General features: G+C 36.8%; 1 protein-coding gene across 1 annotated transcript in view; it reads left to right on the forward strand.

Annotated features, from left to right (window-relative positions):
* Positions 1-8,308: 8,308 nt before the first annotated feature.
* Positions 8,309-21,983, forward strand: part of spata17 (spermatogenesis associated 17) — a 29,717-nt gene continuing 16,042 nt past the window's right edge. Inside the window, exons 1-7 of the mRNA XM_084097091.1 lie at positions 8,309-8,424; positions 8,614-8,703; positions 10,734-10,815; positions 11,759-11,809; positions 13,955-14,058; positions 17,900-18,023; positions 20,441-20,626. Of these exons, the coding sequence (XP_083953217.1) occupies positions 8,357-8,424; positions 8,614-8,703; positions 10,734-10,815; positions 11,759-11,809; positions 13,955-14,058; positions 17,900-18,023; positions 20,441-20,626 (705 nt within the window). The 5' untranslated portion in view covers positions 8,309-8,356. The remainder of the gene's footprint in view (positions 8,425-8,613; positions 8,704-10,733; positions 10,816-11,758; positions 11,810-13,954; positions 14,059-17,899; positions 18,024-20,440; positions 20,627-21,983) is intronic.

Below are 21,983 nucleotides of genomic sequence, written 5' to 3' on the forward strand. Positions count from 1 at the left end.
AATGGCTGCTAAAAATTTGACTGCCATCACAGGAATAAATTACATTTTGAAATATTTTAAAATAGAAAACAGTTATGTTAAACTGTAATAATATTTCACAATACTGTTTTACTGTATTTTTGATCAAATAAATGCAGCTTGGGTAAGCATTAGTGTTGTAATTTATTTATTTATTTTCTGTTTATAACATCTTTAAAATGTCCAAATTGGAAATCCTTGTAAAGTACATTAGACTGTCCTGGTTATCACATATGTTAAGCATAAATATTAAAACAGTAAACGTCTTGTTAAAGTCATTGCCTGTAGCCACACCTCTCTGCCATTGAAGCTAAATGACATTGAGGCTGAACGATGTGAGAAACGGCCTCACGCTCACAGAATGTACACGGGCATGCACAAAAATACACTCCAGAATGATCTATGTCTCCTCCTTGCTATCGATAACAGTTTAACTACATCACAGCGGACAGCTTGTGTCTCTTTATCAGCAGCTCCTCTCTCAGGCTCCGCATGCAGGACGTTACTGGCTCTGAGTTTCAGAATCAACCTCTATATCGTTAAATTTCATTATGACGTTAAACCGTTAGATGCCTCCTGGATAAAAAACAGCTGTATTGCTGAGGTTATAATAATAAAAAAAATATTTTTTTCCCATTATGAATTGTACTTATAATACAACCAAATGCAGGCTGGCTAAAAACATACACTGCTAAGACACAGCTGGATAATGAAAAGCAGTCATTATCTGCATTATTCACAAGCAATTAGTGATGTTTATGTATCATGAGCATGTCATAAGCAACATAATAGCTATTAAGGCTTATTAGGAATTTCTATATTGCAATTTGTTCAAAGCTCTTCTACATTATATACTGAAGGCAGATATGCAGATGTGTATGCAAGAAAGGGTGTCAGCCTACAATGGCATTAAAATCAAATATATTTTAAGGGCTCTGATTATATAAGCTGAATATAAATAAAGAAGCAAATGTTCAAGTCTGCTGCATCAAGGCTCATTCTGTGATACGTTGAAGTCGAGTGTGCTAAGGTGGTCGTGGGACTGACAGCAGGGGCCTCCAGGCAGTTACACAAGGGTCAGTGTGGCTCTCTCTGGTTTAGCGGGGCCAGGCAGAAGAGCTATGCACTTAATCACACCCAGAAGACTGGTCATTATTGCAGTCAGTCGGGGTGAATTACCATATCAAAGCCTGACAGACGAGAACAGAATGATTGGCACATTATGATGACAGCTCCTGTTGAAGGAAGAGGACAGCCCTATCACACATACAACACCAAAGGAACAGGGAAATTCCAAAAACGTGTTCGCCATTCGTGTAGGTACAGTACTGATTACAGGAACATTTACTCTAAATGTATGAAGAACATAGCCATCTTTTTTTAGGGAGGCACCCAGATTAACATTCTAGATGATACTGATATGCTGATAATTATTTTCACATATGGCCAATGAGCAATAACATGTCCACTATTTAAATTCTAAAGCAATTTGTTCAAATAAACAAAAAATAAAACAGTAAAACTAAAATCAATTGTTTCAAATGCTAGAAGTGAATTTCAGATTTGCTAAAGATTACATTTAACAGTGTTATTAATTGATTTGTATTTTTAAAGATTAACTTTAAGGAAGTCTTCATAAGCAATGCAATTTCTCATGCAGCACTAATTCTAAAATGATGGGTTCACTCAGACAGCCTTTAAGATTTTAAAACTGAACTAAACTACTTTAAATGTTGTTTTCTAGGTAAAGCAAGAGCATGTAATTAAAGTCTTAGAAGGGGAAACATCTGTTTTCGTCCCATATAATTAGCATAATTAATTAATCCAAACAAATTATTTTTTAACACCTAGAATAAATCACAAAGCCCTGCTTCTCTCGACTGACCCTGTCTGTGTAGTATGGGTAATTGATCAAGAGTAAATTGGACAATGTGCAGCAATGAGGCGTATTGTATCCTCGTATTTGAAACACACCCAAATCATTAGTCTGAGAGCACAGATGGATTGAGGACCATCTCTTCGTAATATAAAATCTTGGCATGAGATAGCAACTACCAAAGTCTTAGCAGGATGTTGACAGCATATTTGAAATGGCATTGCTGTGCAACATACTCTCAACACGGCCAATCAATTCATGGCCTCAGGTAAAGATCTGATGACATGGAATTGTGTAAATGATTTCTAAATATACTGAATGCAGTTATTAGGCCTGAAAAATAGTCTCTCTAGCCCACCTTTGTTGGGCAAAAAGAAAAACTACAATCAGAAAAGCACGTACAGGCTCACATGTGCGCACACACACAGGCCAATAAAAACTATTTTAAAAATGTCTAGAACGGTTTATGAAAAGACAAAAAGAGGGCCTCAGGGAATACCTCCCGTGCGCAGCACCAGTATATTGCTGTCAGGTTCACTGTCAGATGGGTTAATCAAAAACTCAAGGGGAAAGGTGCTATCTTCACCGCACACTGCCATCTTTATCGATTCTATTTACAGCACCTCACCAGGATCGCACTTCTTTAACTATTCAATTGGTCCAAAATAGATTTTTCCATTTTACGCAGGAGCGACAGGGAAAACATTAGACCAGAACAAACGTGATAGAAATGTATCACAAAAGCAGATGAACAAACATTGTGGAAGATTTATGGCTGGGATTTTAATAAATTCGAGGGAGATGAATTGATTTTGGTTAGGGGTGTAAGCAACAATTTATTGGGTGGGAAAATGCATTATTTTCCAATTGTTATCAAGCTACAGTAAAACTGATTTGTGTCCTATTGCATTTTATGGATAAAAGGAGGAGGAACCTTCACATGATTTAGATTAAATGTATTAATCAAAACCACCCAGTGTGAACAATATATCTACAACTTGAGAAGATTTTTGACATTTAATTCTGTCGCAACATTTTGGCTCTGTACCTCTTCCTCCAAATTCAATGGCCGCCACAGCTGAGGGAACGCTCTGTTTTAATTTTATGAGGCTTAAAGTAGCTTTTAACCAGCCAAGCGGCAAATAACATAGGATTAGAAATATTTAGTGTTTTCCGACTCCTTAACAGGGATAATCCTTTAGAAACAAGTCTGACCTTTGCGGCTTAATAACTTGGCAGTAGTTAACTCTTTAAATGATAGCTGGGTAATTTAAAGTATAATTTCGTAGCAATAATGATTGGGAAAGAGATCAAGTGAAACAGATACACAGAGAGAGAGAGAGAGAGAGAGAGAGAGAGAGAGAGAGAGAGAGAACGACAGAGCTGGAAAGAGAGAGAGAGAGAGAGAGAGAGAGAGAGAGAGAGAGAGAGAGAGAGAGAACGACAGAGCTGGAAAGAGTTAGATATGCAGAGATAAGCAGTAAAAGAAAATTTCATGAAATTTATCTGTGTCGTTGTCAATAAAGCCACTAGACTGGGGATACACACATTAATTCAATAAACATGCATTAACAACACAAAGTCAACTGTTATCCATTAATGCCAATGCAAATAGAACGTTGCAGCATTGCAAATTATGATGTTCAAACAAAACCCCTGGTTTCACAGACAAGAATTAAGCCTAGTCCCAGACTAAAATGCATATTTGAGCTGTTTTAACTGCAAGAAACTTGCAATGACGCATCTTAAAATATGTCAGTGCCACTGTTTTGTCTCAAGATGCACACCAGTAAAGTTTTTTTAAGGCACGTTTATAAAAGCTACTTAAATGCCCTAATTGAACTAAGGCCTACACCTGGCTTAATTTAAGCCCTGTCTGTGAAACCAGGCCTAAATGTCTACAAAATGTACTAAATGGAAACCCAATTTGCAATATAAGCTAATATTCAATTATCTTGAATGTACAAATACTCATTTGGGCTTTAAAAAGACCACTATTCCTAAAACTGACCACAAAAAACACTCTATTAGTCCAGTCCATAATAATGATAAAATGCCCACCAAGGTCTCTTTGAACAGAAATCCATTTTGCTCCAAGAGTACCTGTGTCCAGCCACTGTGCTCCACTTACTCTCTTGATTTGATAGTGAAAGCAGCAAACTTTTCAGTGTCAAATAGTATTTTAAACCAACAACTTACTTAAGTCCCATGTCATCAGGCCCATGAAAACTAATCTTTCAGTAGTAATAGCTCCTATAAAAGTGGACAGAGCCATTGATATAGAGGCAAGTAAACAGGCAACAAATCCTTTGCTTTGCTCAGGTGGGCAATGAAGCAAACAAAAAGCTAGAAATGGGATCGGGCCCTGGGTGAAGCACACTAGACCATGACTAAAATAGGCCAGAGTTCATAGGTCAAGGTCTTTACGAGAGCTGCCCCCCTCCCATCCACAAGATGGATAGCTTTGTATAGCTTTGTATACTACTCGGTTTAAGATTAAATTCCCAGCAATTACAAACACTTTTAAATAAGCTTGTAACAAACAAGAAATCATTTTTTGTTTCTTCATGTTTAAATCAATTCATTAAAACATTTTATAATCAAATAAATAAGGAAAAAACAAACAAAGTCTTGTTTTTTACTGGTATATATATATATACACTGGTATATATCTATACATTAGATTTTAGAATAGATTTTACTACATAAAATGTATGTATAATCTAATAGAAATCTATAAAATAAATTATAAATTATATAATACATATATATATAAATCAAAAATATATATAAAAAACATTTTTCACTTGTTTTTTTTTTTTGTCCTTATTTTACAGATCTATATTTTCATGTATATTATTATCTAATATATATGTCTCTGTATTGACTGGGTGAGTCTTGTTTTAATGGATGAAACTGCTTCTCTATAATAATAGTCAGGTAGATTGAACTGCCTCAGACAGTCTCAGCCCTACAGAAATTGAAATAATCAAAACCAAAGTCACAACCAAAGTCGTCACATTTGATTACCGATCACACTACACAGCCATGTTTGAATAAATGCACTGTCATGTTTTTATCATCAGAAAGATGCTCCCTGCAGGAAGGAAATGTCATTTTATGTTTCAGTGAGTGTAAGTACAGTACACTATAGACAAAAGAAAAATGCATTCAAGGGGATTTGTATGACAATAAAATTCACAAACCCAAACAACACTGTGACAAGCAAATCCCAGGAGACTTGTAGTCTCATTCACTCTCAAACCGCCATTAATAACAACAACACAGTAATTCTGGCACTGGTGAGCTCCAGAAATCAAAGTCTTGCTTAATCTTGGCAACACAGAGCCATTCTACTTTTTGCAAATGTTTCAAGTCCTACGTTCCTCTCTTGCAAAGGGATTTTTAGAGTGGAAGTAAACACCTCAGAAATACAACTACGGTGTAACATTGCCCAGGAGGATTTAAATTAGGTTTTTTTTCATGGCCTCTAGGCAATATCTATATGACAACAACACAACAGCCGCAAAACAAAAACAGTCTGACTCAATAGAGAGATGAAGGCGTAACCGACAGATGAATGGTAAAACGATAAAAAGAAGCAAGTTTGTGCTTACGGTGGACGTTCACAGCCAAAGCGAGATAACAGAGAGCAACGTGGCTTGATTTATTTTCTCTTCAGCTCTTTTCAAAATTGGATGGCAAACACTCCCTATTCCATTAACTACAGTCCATATGATTTTTGGCAAATAAAACTGTGTGGTAGCATCTGTGCACCTGATACAGTGGAGGAGAAACTGCAAACGCAAATGATACGTTTTATTATTTGTCGCCATCAAATAGGCCCTTGCATCTGCTTCTCTGGCACCGTATCCGCAAACACAGCGCCCGTGTGAGATGGGAGAGACCTCAATCAAATGTAAGCTAAGCCTTTCTTCAGGACATGAAACAGAGCACTCCTCTAGCTGATATTATGTCTGCCAGAGAAAACAGGAGAAGATGAAGGGGGAAGAAAGGAAATGCAAAATAGGAGGAGGATGGAAAATAACATGAATTACCTGATTATAATAATAAGCGGCAGGCGTACGTACACGGTGTACTTATAGCTTGCATGATAATCCCATCATGCATGGTAGTGTAAGTTTCTAATGAAGTCATATAGAGTTGAAGCATAATCAGATTTTTAAGCTTTGTATAAATGCGATGAATAAAAAATTATTCTCGATTATATTTTGAGGGGACCAAAAAAAGAGTTTGCGTTTCCATTGGTCACCCAGTCAGAAGTTCTGCAGATTGTTAGGAGAGCAGAGAAAAGGAGAGCTATGATGAAACAGTGAGTACGCAGGTGATATATCCCTGCACACTAGCAGTGGGGCCGGCAGCACTAAACGCCCTTCTGCATGGGGCAGAGGAGCCTCAACTTCATCAAACCCCTCGCAGGATCAGCCCCCTTCTTAATGGATTACTGCTGTCTCAGTGGAACCACACTGCAAATAATGATAGAACACCTGCAGATTAAACCATCTTACACAATACTCAATTCATTACCTTTTTCCCCAGATAAAGGCCAGCTAATAAAAATATGATTTTCTCTTGCAGCAGAAAAGTCACACCTTTATCCTTTAAGGGAAACAAAAAGGAGAGGAGGAAGGTGATATCATCCAAATGCAATAGCGGCCATCATTGCAATTACACGGTCGGAGTAAAAGGAAACGTGTGGCATTTTAGAGTGAAGATTTCAACAGAAATATGGTACTTGAATGGGGTGATTCACTATGTGGCTAAACTGACATTTTTTGGATAATATAGGAGTGTTACATTTCAAATATAGCATATTAATCAGCACTTTTGTTCTTACAAGTTTTCATATATTTGTACCAGCGCAGAATCTTTCAGTCAACAGATATGAAAAATCCAACATTAAAACATAAATAAATAAATGTTGGACTATTTTGAGAAGCATCAATACAGACTATGAAAACCCCCTTCAACCTTGATGCCTTTGGCAGTGACAACCAATTCAAAGTGATTCACATAATCAGTAAAGTGTGATCTAGAGAAGTGAAACCAATGTGAAGAATGCAGTGGTGTTCTGATGCAGGGCAAAACTGGGTCACCTGGCTGCATGTAAACATGTGGGCTCCCAACAGCTCTCTCCAGGTGACACCTCATCACTGTGCTGCTAGAATGATGGCTTACACCCGTCTGGCTTGTCAAAACACTGTTTCGCAGGCAATTACCATGGTGGCCAGCCCACCACCGGGTTCGGATGGATGGGCGACACAGCCAAAGGGTCACTCCTCTGCCCATATTTCTAACGCTCTGCTCTGGTGTGGCGGGACAGCAAATTGGCTGGCGTCTGTCAGCGGTTATCTGTATTGCCGGGAACTCACAAGACATCTTGTACTGTATCTTGCCTATATCACATCCAGACAGAATATCTGAAAACAGAGAGAAGTGTTTTGTGAACAGATGAGATGTTGGTTATCTCAAAGGATCTGTTCAAAATCATGTTATGTTGAAAAAACAGGATGTTCTCTCGCAGTAAGAATTTATCAAGTGTGTACAGTATATGTATTTACTATATGTACCAAGGATTTAAATAAACAAATATATAGCCTTCAATTTGCTTCAATATGAAAAAAAAAGACTTGGGTTTGTTCTAGTTAGTTCACAGAAACTAAATAAATACACATTAAAATACATTTTATGGTAAAGTCTGCAAAAGTAAAGTACTTTGTGATATACTTATGACACATTAAAGGGATAGTTCACCCAAAAATGACAATTCTGTCATCATTTACTCACCCTCAAGTTGTTCCAAATCTGTATGAGTTTCTTTGTTCTGCTGAACACAAAGGAAGATATTTGGAAGAATGTTTGTAATCAAACAGATCTCGGTCCCCATTGACTTCCATAGTAGGAAAAAAAATATACTATGGTAGTCAATGGGGACCGAGATCTGTTTGGTTACAAACATTCTTCCAAATATCTTCCTTTGTGTTCAGCAGAAGAAAGAAACTCATACAGGTTGGAACAACTTGAGGGTGAGTAAACGATGATAGAATTTTCATTTTTGGGTGAACTATCCCTTTAAATACATATAAATGTGACTGCATAATGAGTCTGATGAGTCTGCATTAATTAAACTAACGTTAGTTGTAATGGGTGTGTCAGTCAACAGGAAATAACCTAAAAACACGAATAATTACATTCAAACAAACATTCATTTGCCCTACGTATAAAGTTTGGTTATTTGATGCAAAAATTACGTTTACCAAATTAGAACAGAGCTGTTTTCCACATGATAAAACCTCCAGTTCACTCAAATCAGTTCCCGCTCATTAGAATGGACTCGTGCACTCCACTTCCTTCACGCTGCGCGTGACTGACGAGCACTCGCTCTCCCCGCGCGCACATGGACCTTTCCGTTGTCATGGACACCTTTAAACTTCCGGAAACATGGCGAGACTTGTGAAACTTTACTGTCAAGTTGATAACGTCAAAATGCAATATTTCATCAGAAACAGGTAAATAAAGCAAATTATTCAGTTCTCTACATTTGAAAACTGTATTGTTGTGTTGTATCAGTCGATGCAGGCGGGAAAGAAGTTCCTTCTTCACAGCTGTTTTTTAGATAAGAATAAGACACATAACGTTACTGGAGATAAGATAACACATTAATTCGGTGAACTCACTGAAAGTCTCTCATGTTACAGGATTGCGGAGGAAAACAGACAGAAAGAGAATGAGGCTGCAGTCAGAATTCAGAGCTGGTTCCGGGGCTGCCAGGTGAGGGCATACCTCAGGTAAGACAGCTTTTGTGATCTCATTTTCATCTGACAATATGATCAGTTTGTCAGCGTGTAACGTAAGTTACAAACAAAGAATGAACTCTTTCAGTTCAGGTTTACTTAATTATTTGTTGGTTTGTTTGTTTAACAGCTAGAGGGAAAATAAGTGGCAGTCATGTTTCAGTTAATTCCCGTTTATTTATTCATTCATTCATACATTCATTCTATTTTATGTAACGTTAAGTTATTTATTTATTTATTTTTAAAGTATACAACCTGAGGACAGTCAGTTTAAATAGAGTGCAACAATTTTGCCCGGAATTAAAAATTCCATTCATTTTCTTCTTACAAGGGTTGATTTTTAACAATAACGTATAAGTTAAACCTTTAAAAATAAACAGAACTAGTGTGAGCTATGAGGTTGTTAATCAATGATAAATGCTTTTGTTGAAGCGATCAGCCCTCATTATTTGAACTTATTTTTTTAAATAATCACATTTAACAGTGGAATTCTTGGTGGAAAAACTACCAATGTTTCTGCCAAAGGAAATATCCACCAATCAGGAAATCGAAACAAACGAATTGCATCTCTTGCAACTCTTTAGCGACCACCGATTCCCATGAAGCGCTGCAAATGATGAAATCAAGTCAACATCCCTATGCCATCAAAAATCATCATGAAATAAAACATTTTAACAGTTTTTTTTATTTTTATGGAATAATGCAGTATTATAAGTTATTTATCCCTCCACAGCATTATTTGTTAAAAATGCATGTACCCTCGTAATCTTTAATCAAAATAGCTTCCCCTCCCTCTTGCAGCGACATCTCTTCTCTTCTCTGATGATGTGTTTACTGGAGCGAGGGCAGGACAGCCTGTCACTCACTTGAGAGTTCACAGCAATAGCAAACCACAACCATCCAATCAGTTCCTGATGGACAAAATCAAGTCCCACCCTACATTTTTTTCCTTGTTCGAGAAGCTGTTTCACTCGGATATACGTCACAATAGGGAAGATAAGACTATTGCAACTTCAATTTTACATTTACATTTATGCATTCTGCAGTTTCATGCCGACTTTAAATTTTTTTGCATGTGTATGCATATTTTACAATAAATGTAAAATATACCGTTTCTTTTTACATAATCAACATATTTAAATCAATCATTTTACATTCATCCATTTTTTTATTTTATGTTATTTGCAGTAGTTTATGGGATTGTAGTTCTTTCCCTTATTAAAGCCATTAAGTCTTTTACCTTTGTCTTTATGTCTGATTTTAAATACTCTTTAGCTTCAGTTTGTAATATTATGATTCAACTTGTAGCTGGTTTGTGTGGTTCATGAATAATAACTCTTTAGTGAAGAATTAAAAAAAAGATCCCTTTGGGAAAAATGTTTCCGGATCAAGGCCACTAATAAAGTTGATGGGCACTGTTGCACTCTATAGGCGTGACACTTTTGGGATCCATATTGTATAGGGTAGACAGATGTCTTAATGAGGACAGGCGTATGATTCTATATTCTCAGCATATACCTGTAAGTGGTTGCTGAAGCCTAAATCTAATGCATTTGGTCTTTAAATGCAAGAATTAGCCAGTGCACAGGGCGCTACAGTGTGTAACCTCAACATATTTCTGTGCAGTGAGCAGACAAACTCCCAGACAGTAGGTTAATTTAGATTACTTTAGTTAATTGATCAATGTGTTAAGTGGCTAATTAAGCGCAATCTAGGCTTCTTGAGTGCGGCTCCAGGGTTGCCACCGTCCCTATACACATTGATTTTTTTTAGTTATAAATGGCCTTTTGGAAATTGATGGCCATGTTGAGTTCAGAGTTGCCATAGACATGCATTTAGAGGGTGGTTAATGATGAATGCAAATGTACAGTTGTCCAAGAAAGACCTACCCTGGACAGGCAGAGAGAGAAAAAAGGGGACTTTTTGATTGAATCAGTTTGAAAAAAGGAATGAAGTTTCGATTTAATCAGTTTGAAAGTACAGAAGTATAATTACACCTTGTCGTGTGTTGTTTTATTTTTCAGTCACCTGCATAAAAACGCAACATTAATACAAAAAATATGGCGTGGTTTCACTGCTCGGGTGCTTTTCAGACAAAGGGTAAAGGTAAGTTGTGGAGACATGTAATATTGATTATGTTATGATAACCCTCATTAACATTTAGCAGTTAACAGGCATGCCATGACTTATATACATATGGCGTAAGTATGTAATTTGACAATTCGTATTGATTTCCAATGGAATGCTTTTATCCCGTCCATGTTTTAAAAGTGCTGACATATTAGTGCTCATTTTCCCTTCTTCATTTTTAAATAAAACCTAAGGGTTTCGTGGTAATAGATTTTACATAAGACTTAATTGATCAGGAAAATGTTGTTGTCTCTTTTTTTTTTCTTTTTTTTTCTTTTTCTGTATGTTCAATCATGACCTACAATTGGTTGCCTAATATTTTGTCTTTCTAAAATGTACAGTTTTGTTTTTTTTACAAAACTTCCAGGAAATCCAGTAAGTGTAATATGGAAAATTCTGCATGAGATGAGGAGTGAGACAATAAATCATGGCCTCTTATTAAATATTTTCTTTAAAAAAGGAAGAAGGCTTATTTTGTGTCTGATTTCTTGTCATTTGTAATCAAAAATATGTATGTCTTTCCTCTACCATCACATAGAGCAGTTCATTTTTTATTGTGTCCCCATTGAGTGAATCATTTGTGTCTTGTGTCTTGTGAATATTCCTCACCATGTTTAGTCGGTCCATCCTCGGCTGCGTTCCATTGATTATCAAACTCAGCAAAGAGCATTTTACCTTCATACATCTCCATTAGTTACCAGCCTGACTTTCATAGATTTTCCTAGCCATGTCTGCATTATGTATTAAGAACAGGCACTTCCCTTCGATACAAAGTATGACTTGCCAGTCCACCCTCTTATCTGCTGCTGCGTCTCCATGACTTTTATGTATTATGTATAAAGAGGATTTTATTCCTCGCATGTTAGGAAAACATCAGAGGGCCCAGTCACAATGTAATGCTATCTCCCTCTCTTCACAGACAGCATATTTTATCATGAAGATGAATTTCTACAATAAGATGGCTGTCAAGGTAAATATTTCTCTTGCTGTTTAGTCAGTGAAAAGTCAGTGGGTCACACATTTGATTTGAATAAAAACCTGTAAACAGATTTTACTGGTGTTTGATAACTGCATTGAAATCTAAAGTGAAAGTGGTTCACAAAATCAGAATATGCTTAAATATATTAAAGGTTTTTGAGTGTTTTTAAAATTACTTTTTATATATTTTTTGACATGTGACATGTTTCTATAGCTATTATATATATTTACAATATATAAATATAATATACAGAGATATTTACTTGAATTGAATTTTGTACTTTTAATACTTTAATCCAGCAAAGATGCATTAAATTGTTCAAAAGTGACAGTAAAGACCTTTACATAGTTTTTTATTTTAAATAAATGCTGTTCTTTTGAACTTTCTATGCATCAGAGAATCCCTGAAAAAGATGTATCAGGGTTTCCACAAAATATGCAGCTCAACTTGTCTTAACATTGATAATAAGACATTTTCTTGAGCACTAAATCAGCATATTAGAATGATTTCTGGAGGATCATGTGACATTAAAATCAGGAGTAATGATGCAGAAAATTCCATTTTAAAATATATTGAAATAGAAAACAGTTATTTTAAATTGTAATAATATTACACAATATTTCTGTTTTTACTGTATATTTGATCAAATAAATGCAGCCTTGGTGAGCATTCTTAACCATACTGGCAAGTTAACTGAAGTCAAATCCAAATATGAAAGAATTTGCTGTCATATTTTCTCATCTTTTATAAGGCCTAAGTTGCAAAAAGGTAGCAATATCAATCTTGCATGTTCTGTTTCACAGCCTATAAATCAAACACGTTTATATATGAGTGATACATTGGCACTTTTATAGAGCTATTGGTATGTATAGAAGCTTTAGTTTTACAATTGTTTTTCCATGGGGTGAAACTTTTAAAGAATTTTATAAGTCTTACAAAATTTCATAGCTTATTGAAGGATGTTGCATTTCTGTGGAGGACTGCATATTTTTACTGTGATGATTGGACATCACAAGAAATTTGAACCAAGAAAGTGATTTATACGCAAATATTTTCTGTCAAATCTAGGGCCCACCCTGCATTCTTCACTACCACTTTGGTTATGTGAGTCTAATTTGAAACATGAAGCTTGACCTGTTCTCAGGGGTCACAGAATATGAGAGTAAAGGTCCTGTCACCACTTAGACACAAACAGAAGTTGCTCAACAGGACAGACAGCTTTTATAGTCCTTGTAAAAGATAGAGTGCTATGTCCGGGAAGCACCGGTAATGTAAAAATCTGCTGAAGGAAAAAAAGAAAGGGCGACTGTGAAAACAGTCAATGAAGGATCAATTTCAAGCATAGACTGGGTGTGTTGGATGGAAAAGTTAAAGTTTGGAAAGCTTCATGGGAATGCATGCATGATGTTTTCTAATGAATGTCACTTTATACAATTGTGGTCATAAGTTTACATACTCCTTGCAGAATCTGCAAGAAAACAAGGTCATTGCTCCTCCTAACCCTTGCCCAATAAAGCTGAAAACAACAACCATTGAAGCTTCACTGTTGCACTTCTTTTTAGTCATTTCCTTTATCCTATAAAGTGTTTATCACTCTCTTTACCAAAAGCCTTTTAATAGAAATCAGTGTTTACAAGGGAGGCCGGATTTGTATTAGATCTAATTGAGCAATATGCATCATTGATTTTACTAGTCTAAGAGGTCACAAAGAACTCAGAATCCAAGCTTGCAATTACTTTATTTAAAATTATCTATTGACTACTGATCAATGGCAATTCTTGTTTTGTTTAGTTTTTGCCTTATTATTTTTTTTCTCTTTTACCTGCTATTGTTTAAGCACCTAATTAGCCTGAAGGACATCTGTCCTTTTTGTTTTGGGTCCTCAGTGGTGCTGTCATCACGGTGGCGCACTAGCTAGCACTCTCATTCTTCATGGAGTGACAATGACTGCAAGCTCGAAAGAGACAGGGAACTTCTTTAATTTGCACTGACTTTGATTTGTCTTTTAACTTCTAAATACTTTTTGCAATTCCAAATAAAACTACATTTCCTACTTTTTATCAGCCATACAGTGGAATAGTAAAGGCAACAAAATAATAATCAGGTACATAATCAGAACTCACCCTTCTTTTGCAGATACAGCAGAGATGGCGGGGCTATTATGTGAGGAAGTATGTACACAATTATTATGCACGCAAGAGATATTTGGAGGGATTGACAAGGAAGAATGAGCACATCAGGTAAGAAGAATTAAAATTACATTTTTATTTACACTGCTCCAAATAAAGCACATAGCATTACGTTAAACTAGTGTTCACAGATGACCATTGTCTGAAATTCTTGCAAAGACAAAGGAATGTCATGCCTTTAACGGCATGTTTGAGACATATACATTAGCAGCATGTCATGCATAAATCGCCTCTGGTTACTTGAAAATGAATATCTTTATGAAATTTAAAATTAGCCTCTGATTTGCGTGTGCCCCCACATTTATTAAAAAAAAATCATGCTTCGGGGGCCGAAGGAAGATGCCATCTTTTACTTTTGATAAAAACAAAGTCACTTTTTTTAATGTGACCAATATATTTTGTGGGAAAATATCTTAAGGGTTTAGCTAAAATTAAATGTAAATCTGTTAAGTGCTCCTTGGATCACTGACTCCCAACACCCTGCCCCCTCCCTCCGTCTCCCTACTCCAGCCTCTCTTTAAGTGGGAATGTTCTCTTTTAATGGGGTTTCTCACCTTTGAATCACGTTAACACATTGCATTTCTCTATAAAAACACTGGACCATCATGTACTACACTGTCTTAAATGTTGGAAACTTTGAACCGTTTCGGGGGTGGCCAAAATGTAGTGTGATTGTCATGATCAGCCATTTATGAGTTTTACAGTATGCAGTTGATTGACAACTGATTAACAAAAGTCTAAAATTCAGACTGTAAATTTTTACTTTTTGTATAATGAAAATGTTAACTTAATTTCATATGGGCAGATAAAAAATTATATTGGCTCATTTGATAATCTCAGAAATTCCCAAATATTGTCAGATTAACCTGCTTAATATTAAACAAAGTCAAAGTTGCTTCTTGTTGTGTAAAAAAACATAGCAATAGTCAGTCTTGTCTCAGTAAGTTTTGGATATCTGTCCAGCTGTGTTTTACTAACAACATCCCATTTTTTTAATTGTCTGTCCTTTCTCTCTCTCTCATTCTCTTCCTCTCTCTCTATCCGTCGGTAGACCCTGTCTGTTAGTGCATTAATTAGTTGTTTATGGAATGCTTCTGAGGTCATGATGAATCAGTCATAGATGTGAAGTGAAAGATCACTGCGCTGATTCTGACAATCTGTTCCACGTTGGGCTCAGGATCACCCACTGACTGATTAGTCACCCCTCAAAGGTCTCAGTGCCAGGATTTTAATCCGTACAGCTCCGGCGCTTGAATAAATTATTCAAAATTTTCCTAATGGTTCCCATTTAGCACAAGCAGACCAACCCGGCATGCCAATGATAGGAGGCCAGCGACTGGCCATGTCAGGATGGCCCCTCTCTCTCATTCTCTCTCCCTGCCAGCGGTGAAGGATCCCCCTCCTCCCAATGCAAAACGATCTGTGTCGTTTCATTAGCTCTAGCCTGATGACAAGGCCCGCTATGTTCCAGTGTCCATCTTCATTCAGTTGTCCTTCTCTGCATACCTTAATGAAGTCAAGACCTGAGTTCACCGCGGCAATTCCACAGCAAGAGTTTGTGCAATGTAACAATTTATCACTTGTCAAGAAGACACTTAAAGTTCCAGCACTTAATAAGGGCTTCCTCTGGGCTTGAGTAATTAGAACTGAGCGGCTTGCATATTTACTAAATGTGGAGTGTCATTGCCACCATGGCCTATTGCCTGCATGAATTATTTCTCTATCTGTAATAAACAGCTGGGTAATTATTACTGCCATAATCAGATAAATTTCTCTCTGTAATGTTTGAGCATGGCAAATCTTTAACTCTTTGGAAGCACAGGGGGAATTTATGGACTCCCATTGCTCAGGCTACTTTTTCCGCTCTCGTGTCCCTTTCAAGGACATCTGTGAAACTCACTCCTTAACTGCAGGCCTTATTAATTTTTTTTTTCTTTATAAACATTTCATAGTATTTAGGGCAGGTCTTTTATCAAAGCAAGACTCCAAAATACACAGGCCATGCTATGCATATGCTTAATCACACAAATTACTGCATTCATTACAGAGAAGGATACCAAATCCCATTTTATGGGCAAATTGATCTTGATGTTTTCCACCTTAAAAGCATTTAAATTCCCTAATTAATCATATTTTGTTGTTTATTGCGTGTGTGTTTTCATTTATTTATTTTTTAACTCATAGTAGGTGGCTTTTGCTGGTCTTTGCATATTTTTTAATTAAACTACAGTAAGTGAAAATTTGAGAATTTATAGATAATACTGAAATTCCATTATGACAAATGTCAAAAAGCACTCTGGTAATTATACTTCATATGCGGCTTCATATTCATATACTTCATATGCTAGCATATTGAAAAAATAACAAGTAAAAAAAAAAACTGATGGGGGTAAGCGATATTTGGAAAACGCTGTTTGGAAGTTAGTTGGACCGACACACGAACAAACAACAACAAATGTGTCTAGCCAATCAGCATTAGGGGGCGTATGACGGTGGAGGAGAGAGAATGAGCAAGAGGGAGATTTGAAGAAAGATTGCAGAAATAGAGATGAGACACAATACAAAAGAGAAAAGCTCAGTAGATATATATTAGATAATATTAGAAAAGCTTTCCAGCGCTGGAGAGAGCTAAGAGCTATTTTTGTTGTGCTTCTGCTATGATAAACAGACATCCACTCTTGGATTGCGTCCGTAACTCAGGCCAGCTAGTGACAGTCACGCTGACGATTGCTAGAGAATGTAGTGTTTATCGTCATTGTTAGTGCACTTGCCTCGCATGCCCGCGATCGGGGTTCGATGCTGACTGGAAGGATTGGATTAGGATTAGAAGGTGAGTTTTGGAGGCGGAGCAATGAAGAGAGGGGTGTGTTTGTTTGGGTTGATTTCAAATATCAACAATGTCCAACAGTGTTTTTTGAAATATCGCTTACCCCACCTTTAAGGTAACTAAAAGGATAGACTGAAATCTGCTGTAAACGTCCTGTATTTTTGACTGCATACTACATGCCTAGCTGTTGCTAGGTAAGGGTGATTAGCACCTGGTGGATTGGTGGATTCTACAGTAAGTGGATGCAATTCAGTGGGCCCAGGGTGCTTATAGCGATTGTGTTGTGTAAGGACACACAAAGGTCATCTGTGTTAGCTGCTCCCATGTCTCCCCACTGGCCCATCAACACTAATGAGGTTTATGTGTTACCCCAGCCTTCTCTTAGACACAGATCGAGATCCCCTTCCACGGTTACAAATCTATTTGGCTTTTGTCCACTGCAGTGCAATTAATAATAAGCGAGAGATATAGGTTGGCAAAGGTCACACAGACAGCGTGATGCCAAGCGAAAGAAACCGAGGCTGGTCAGAAAGCGTTTGAACATTGTGACCTCAGATCACAATAGAAAACACACTCACAGCCCAAACTACTTTGCGTATTTGATATATTTGGTGATTTACTTTTACGGAGAGGAAATGGGAGAGAAAAATCCAATAGGAAAAGTGAGGTAATCAGTATACAGAGCAAAATAATTAACAGGAAGTATTTTGTGCATGTTCATTATTAAAAATAATAATAATAATAATGTGTTTATTAATTTATTTGCTACATAGGCTTTCGAGGCCTTGCAATATTCCAAACCGTATGCATAGTGCATACCATGCATAACAATACCCTTTGGTCATGATTCCTAATGTATTATCATACATACAACAGAAATGCTGTTTTGCAAAGTTTCACTGGAATCCATACTGTCAAACTATTATTTTGTCAGTAAAGCTGTTCTCTTGAACAATCCACAAGTGTATTGAACATTGTCTGATGTCTTGGGACTAAGACAAGAGTTTACAGAAATACTGTGAGTTGGAAAAACTGTGGGTTTATTTGTACTGTTCTGCTTCTCAGGAGAGACCTAGAGGAATTTGCAGAGCTCCAGAGAAAAGAGAGAGAACGGATCACTCTGGAAAAAGAGGAGCAAAGGAAAACCATCCAGGCTCAAAGACTCCACTTCCTCCGGAGCACTAAACAGGTCAGTGCCGAATGAGATGGACAAGCTTGTATATCCTGCTTACATACTGTATATTTGCATTTATTTGAGGTCACGGAATCAAAAGGAACTGCCAGTGTGGAGTATGAAGACCAGGCTCCTAACTGCTGCAATCATTTGCTGATATATATATTATTTTCAGAAATCCCTCTGGCTATAATGTGTCTTAATAATTATGATGAAGTGCTCTGGCCGTTGTTGATTCAGCAGCAGTGTGGGGTGTGCAGATATTTCATTTTGCCGCCTCTCCTTCATGCTTTTATGGTCATCACAGCCTCCTGTGGCCACTCCACTCATGCCATGTTCCTGCTCTGGTCACTGGACGCTTAGTGCCAGCCACACCACGAACAGGGCAAGAGGACATTACCGCCAGCTGCCTGCAGTCTGAGGAAGGAAATCAAGAAATAATACACATCAGCTAATGGCTAATGGACAACAGATGCGATGGACCACATGCTAGTTAAAATATGCTTTAAAAGGAGATAAGGATAAAATATGGGTGTGTAGGCTCTGGGCTGAGGTTTTACTGGTTACTGTGTACTTTTTTTCCTGTGCCCCATTGAATGAAAATATTTAGAGTAGTCAGATTTACAAATTCTTTTGTCAATACAGTAGTACTTTTAATCAAATTTATTTGCAAATTTAGAGCCAGGGAATGGACCCCTATAAATGTTTCTAGAATGAAAAAAAAAAAAAAAAAAAAATATATATATATATATATATATTTTTTTATATATATATATTTTTTATTATTATTATTTGAAATGAACTGATGATTGGATAATACATTTTTTAAATGTAAAAAATGTAATGTAATATGTAAAATGTAAAAATTAAATGTAATATGTTAAAATAATGTTTTAAAGTCCCCCTGTAGTCAATCATTTTATCCCTTAAAAATCATCTTTGATCACAAAAATGACAAATTTAAAAGTTTTTTCCTTGAAAAAGATTCAAGGAATTTTTTTCATAACTACACCCTTGCCTCATTTAGTATACGCGGTTCTATGAATATGCAAATTAGTCCCGTCTCCGTTCACTCGCACCAGCTCTGGTTGATGTGATTGGTTAAAAGTTTGGGTCGGTAAGTTTATTATGTTTTTGAAAGAAGTCTCTTATGTTCATTAGGGCTGCATTTATTTGATCAAAATAAAAATATTACATTTATTTTACATATAATAATTTTTTTCAGGATTCCTTAATTAATAGAAAATTCAAAAGAACAGCATTCATTTGAACTGTCACTTTTTATCAATTTAATGCATCCTTGGTGAATAAAAGTATTCATAATTGTTTTAATCTTTTTTACCCAAACTTTTGATCAATAGTTTAAATTATATTATATTATAGGGGGGCCTCTGCATATGTAAACGTTAAAAATATAGCGCATATGACCATGCACATTATTCATCCTAATAAGGACAGTCATTTAAACCACAAACCTCAATCTCAGACTTGTCAGTTGCAGGAATGGTTTAACTCTCTTCTTAGTTTTCTTACTTTCTCTCAGTTTATCTCAAGTCTAACTCTGCTCTCCCCCTCCCTGATTTTCTCATTCTCACTCTGTGTCTCTACGCTGGGCAACTTATGTTCCCACAGTCTGACCTTGTCTCCGTGAAATGGATGGGTCTCCCATGGTTCATCGTTAACCAGAGAAAATTCCGCTGGACAAAAGTGGCTGCGCTGACATAGATGTAGTTCCTCGGTACGAGGGTCAACATCATTGCTCTTTTCCTGTAAGTCCGAGGCAAGTTGGGATTTTGTGGTGTACCCCCCACCATGTGACACCCAAAGCTACACTATCCAAACCGGCGCAGGAGCCTTACTGAGGCATATTACCTGTGAAAGCTATTAGCATATAGTAACAAAGCTTTAAAAAAATTCCGCTGCTAATTAAGCACATATGAGGAAGCGTCTGATTAGAGACTAATTATTCTAGCTGTTATTCCTCAGGCCAAACCAAGAACCACTGAAGTGCTACAGTAAGATCAGACAGCTCATAGTTAGCTAGCAGACATTTACGCTAGCAGACATGACACATGCCAGAGTGATGGATGTGTGTCCATTCAGGGGAGGTGACAAGTATAATTGTTTTGCTGTGGTCGACCGAATAAAGTGGGTTCCTTTTCCTGAAAGCTAAATGTGTTTTGCTGTGGGTTTTGCATGGATACCTATGATGAGAGGTACAATGGAAGCTGTTAGCAGTCCATTGCTAGCAAATGAGTTATTAAAGGGGGCATGAGGATGTGTTTGGAGGTTTGCGCTGCAAAGTTTAAGGGCAATCATATAGAGAAACAGATTTTCTCTTCATTATGCTAACAGAAGCATAACATTGTTTTGTTCACCTTGCTTATCCATTCCAAACAACACCCTTTTTTGTGTTTGTGTGCTCATCTTAGTGTCCAGGTGTTTTCAATTCACCGTTCAGAGAAGAGCCTGATGAGATGGAGCTGAGACTGAGAAAAGTAAAACCGCTTCTGGCGCGATCAGCTCCCAAAGAGAGGAAGACCCCTAATATAATTCCTGATCTGTCCAATCTGATGCCAAACAGAGAGCGTCTACCACCCATTCACAAAAAGCCACAGGTGAGATCATGCCCAATATTTCTTTATAGGAAATAGTTTCAAAAATAAAAAAATCATTCAAAAAGCAGTCCATATGACTTGTGTGCTTTACCCCCCAACCCCCCCACCCCCGGTTTCACAGACAAGGCTTAAGCTAGTCCCAGACTAAAACGCATGTTTTAACTGTTTTAACTGAAAGCAACTTGCACTGACATGTCTTAAAATATGTCAGTGCCATTTCTTGTCTTAAGAGTCACACCAGTAATATTTTTTATAAAAGTTACTTAAATATCCTAATTGAACTAAGGCCTAATCCTGACTTAACCTAAGCCCTGTCTGTGAAATCAGGCCAATATTATTGAACAAAAATATATTACATTGGTTTTACTGGGGTGGAGGAAGTTTCATTTTCAGGTGTCCGGTCACTTATGACCGCGAAGTTAACAAGCGTGACTCCCAAATGAGGAGCACCAGAGGGTTAATGAATCAGTGGATCAAGTTTATAAAACCATTCTGAAAGATTAGTTCATGAATCATAATTAACTGAACTCTCATATGACTTCATAAGTTTTGGAATATAGTGCACAAATTGTATGAACCACTTTTGTGATACTTTTATGGTGCTTTTGTCTTGTTCAAAACTTGAAAGCTCCAGTCCCCATTTATGGTAACTGCATGGAAAAGAGCAACCAGGACATTCTATAAAATCTTTATTTTGTCATATGGGTTTGGATTTGGAGTAAATGATGACAGAATTTTTATTTTTGTTGAACTATTGCCATATTGTACTTAAATTAAGGGAAAGATAAATGATTTTTTTTCTACATGTAGTTTGTTTAATGTAATGTTGTTAATGGAACTTTTATTTGTCTTTAAGCAAACTCACACTAAAACCTTCATTTATATTCATATATTCATCACCACCCGTTACTAGGATATTATATCAACTTAAAGTATTTGTTGATGTCCCTCCTGACTATTCCAATGAAATGGCCTCAAAAAGATGACAGAGTGTGGTGACAATTAACAAAAGAGATCCTGAGATAACTATGATTAAAGCCAGGATTTATTGCCACTGTGTGATCATTTAGAAAAACTTGCTGTAAAAATGGAATAATATCATTAAACGTGCCTCCCTACTCGCCTGAATACCGCCAAAGCATTTAGACAGCCAGATAACCAGTGATAAGCACACCTGTCAACCAAAGCCCCTTTATTCCATGGATCCCATTAAGGGACTCTCAGCAAGGGAATACCGCAACATGTAAAGGTGCCCCGATAAAGAATATCTTTAAGTACTTCCAAATCTACCATGTCATCTTGTCCAGCTGTGAGGGAGATTTGATGATACGTATTTGCCATTTGTGTTATTTACGGT

Source organism: Abramis brama, assembly GCF_963993115.1.
Source record: "Abramis brama genome assembly, chromosome: 21".
Lineage (NCBI taxonomy): Eukaryota > Metazoa > Chordata > Actinopteri > Cypriniformes > Leuciscidae > Abramis > Abramis brama.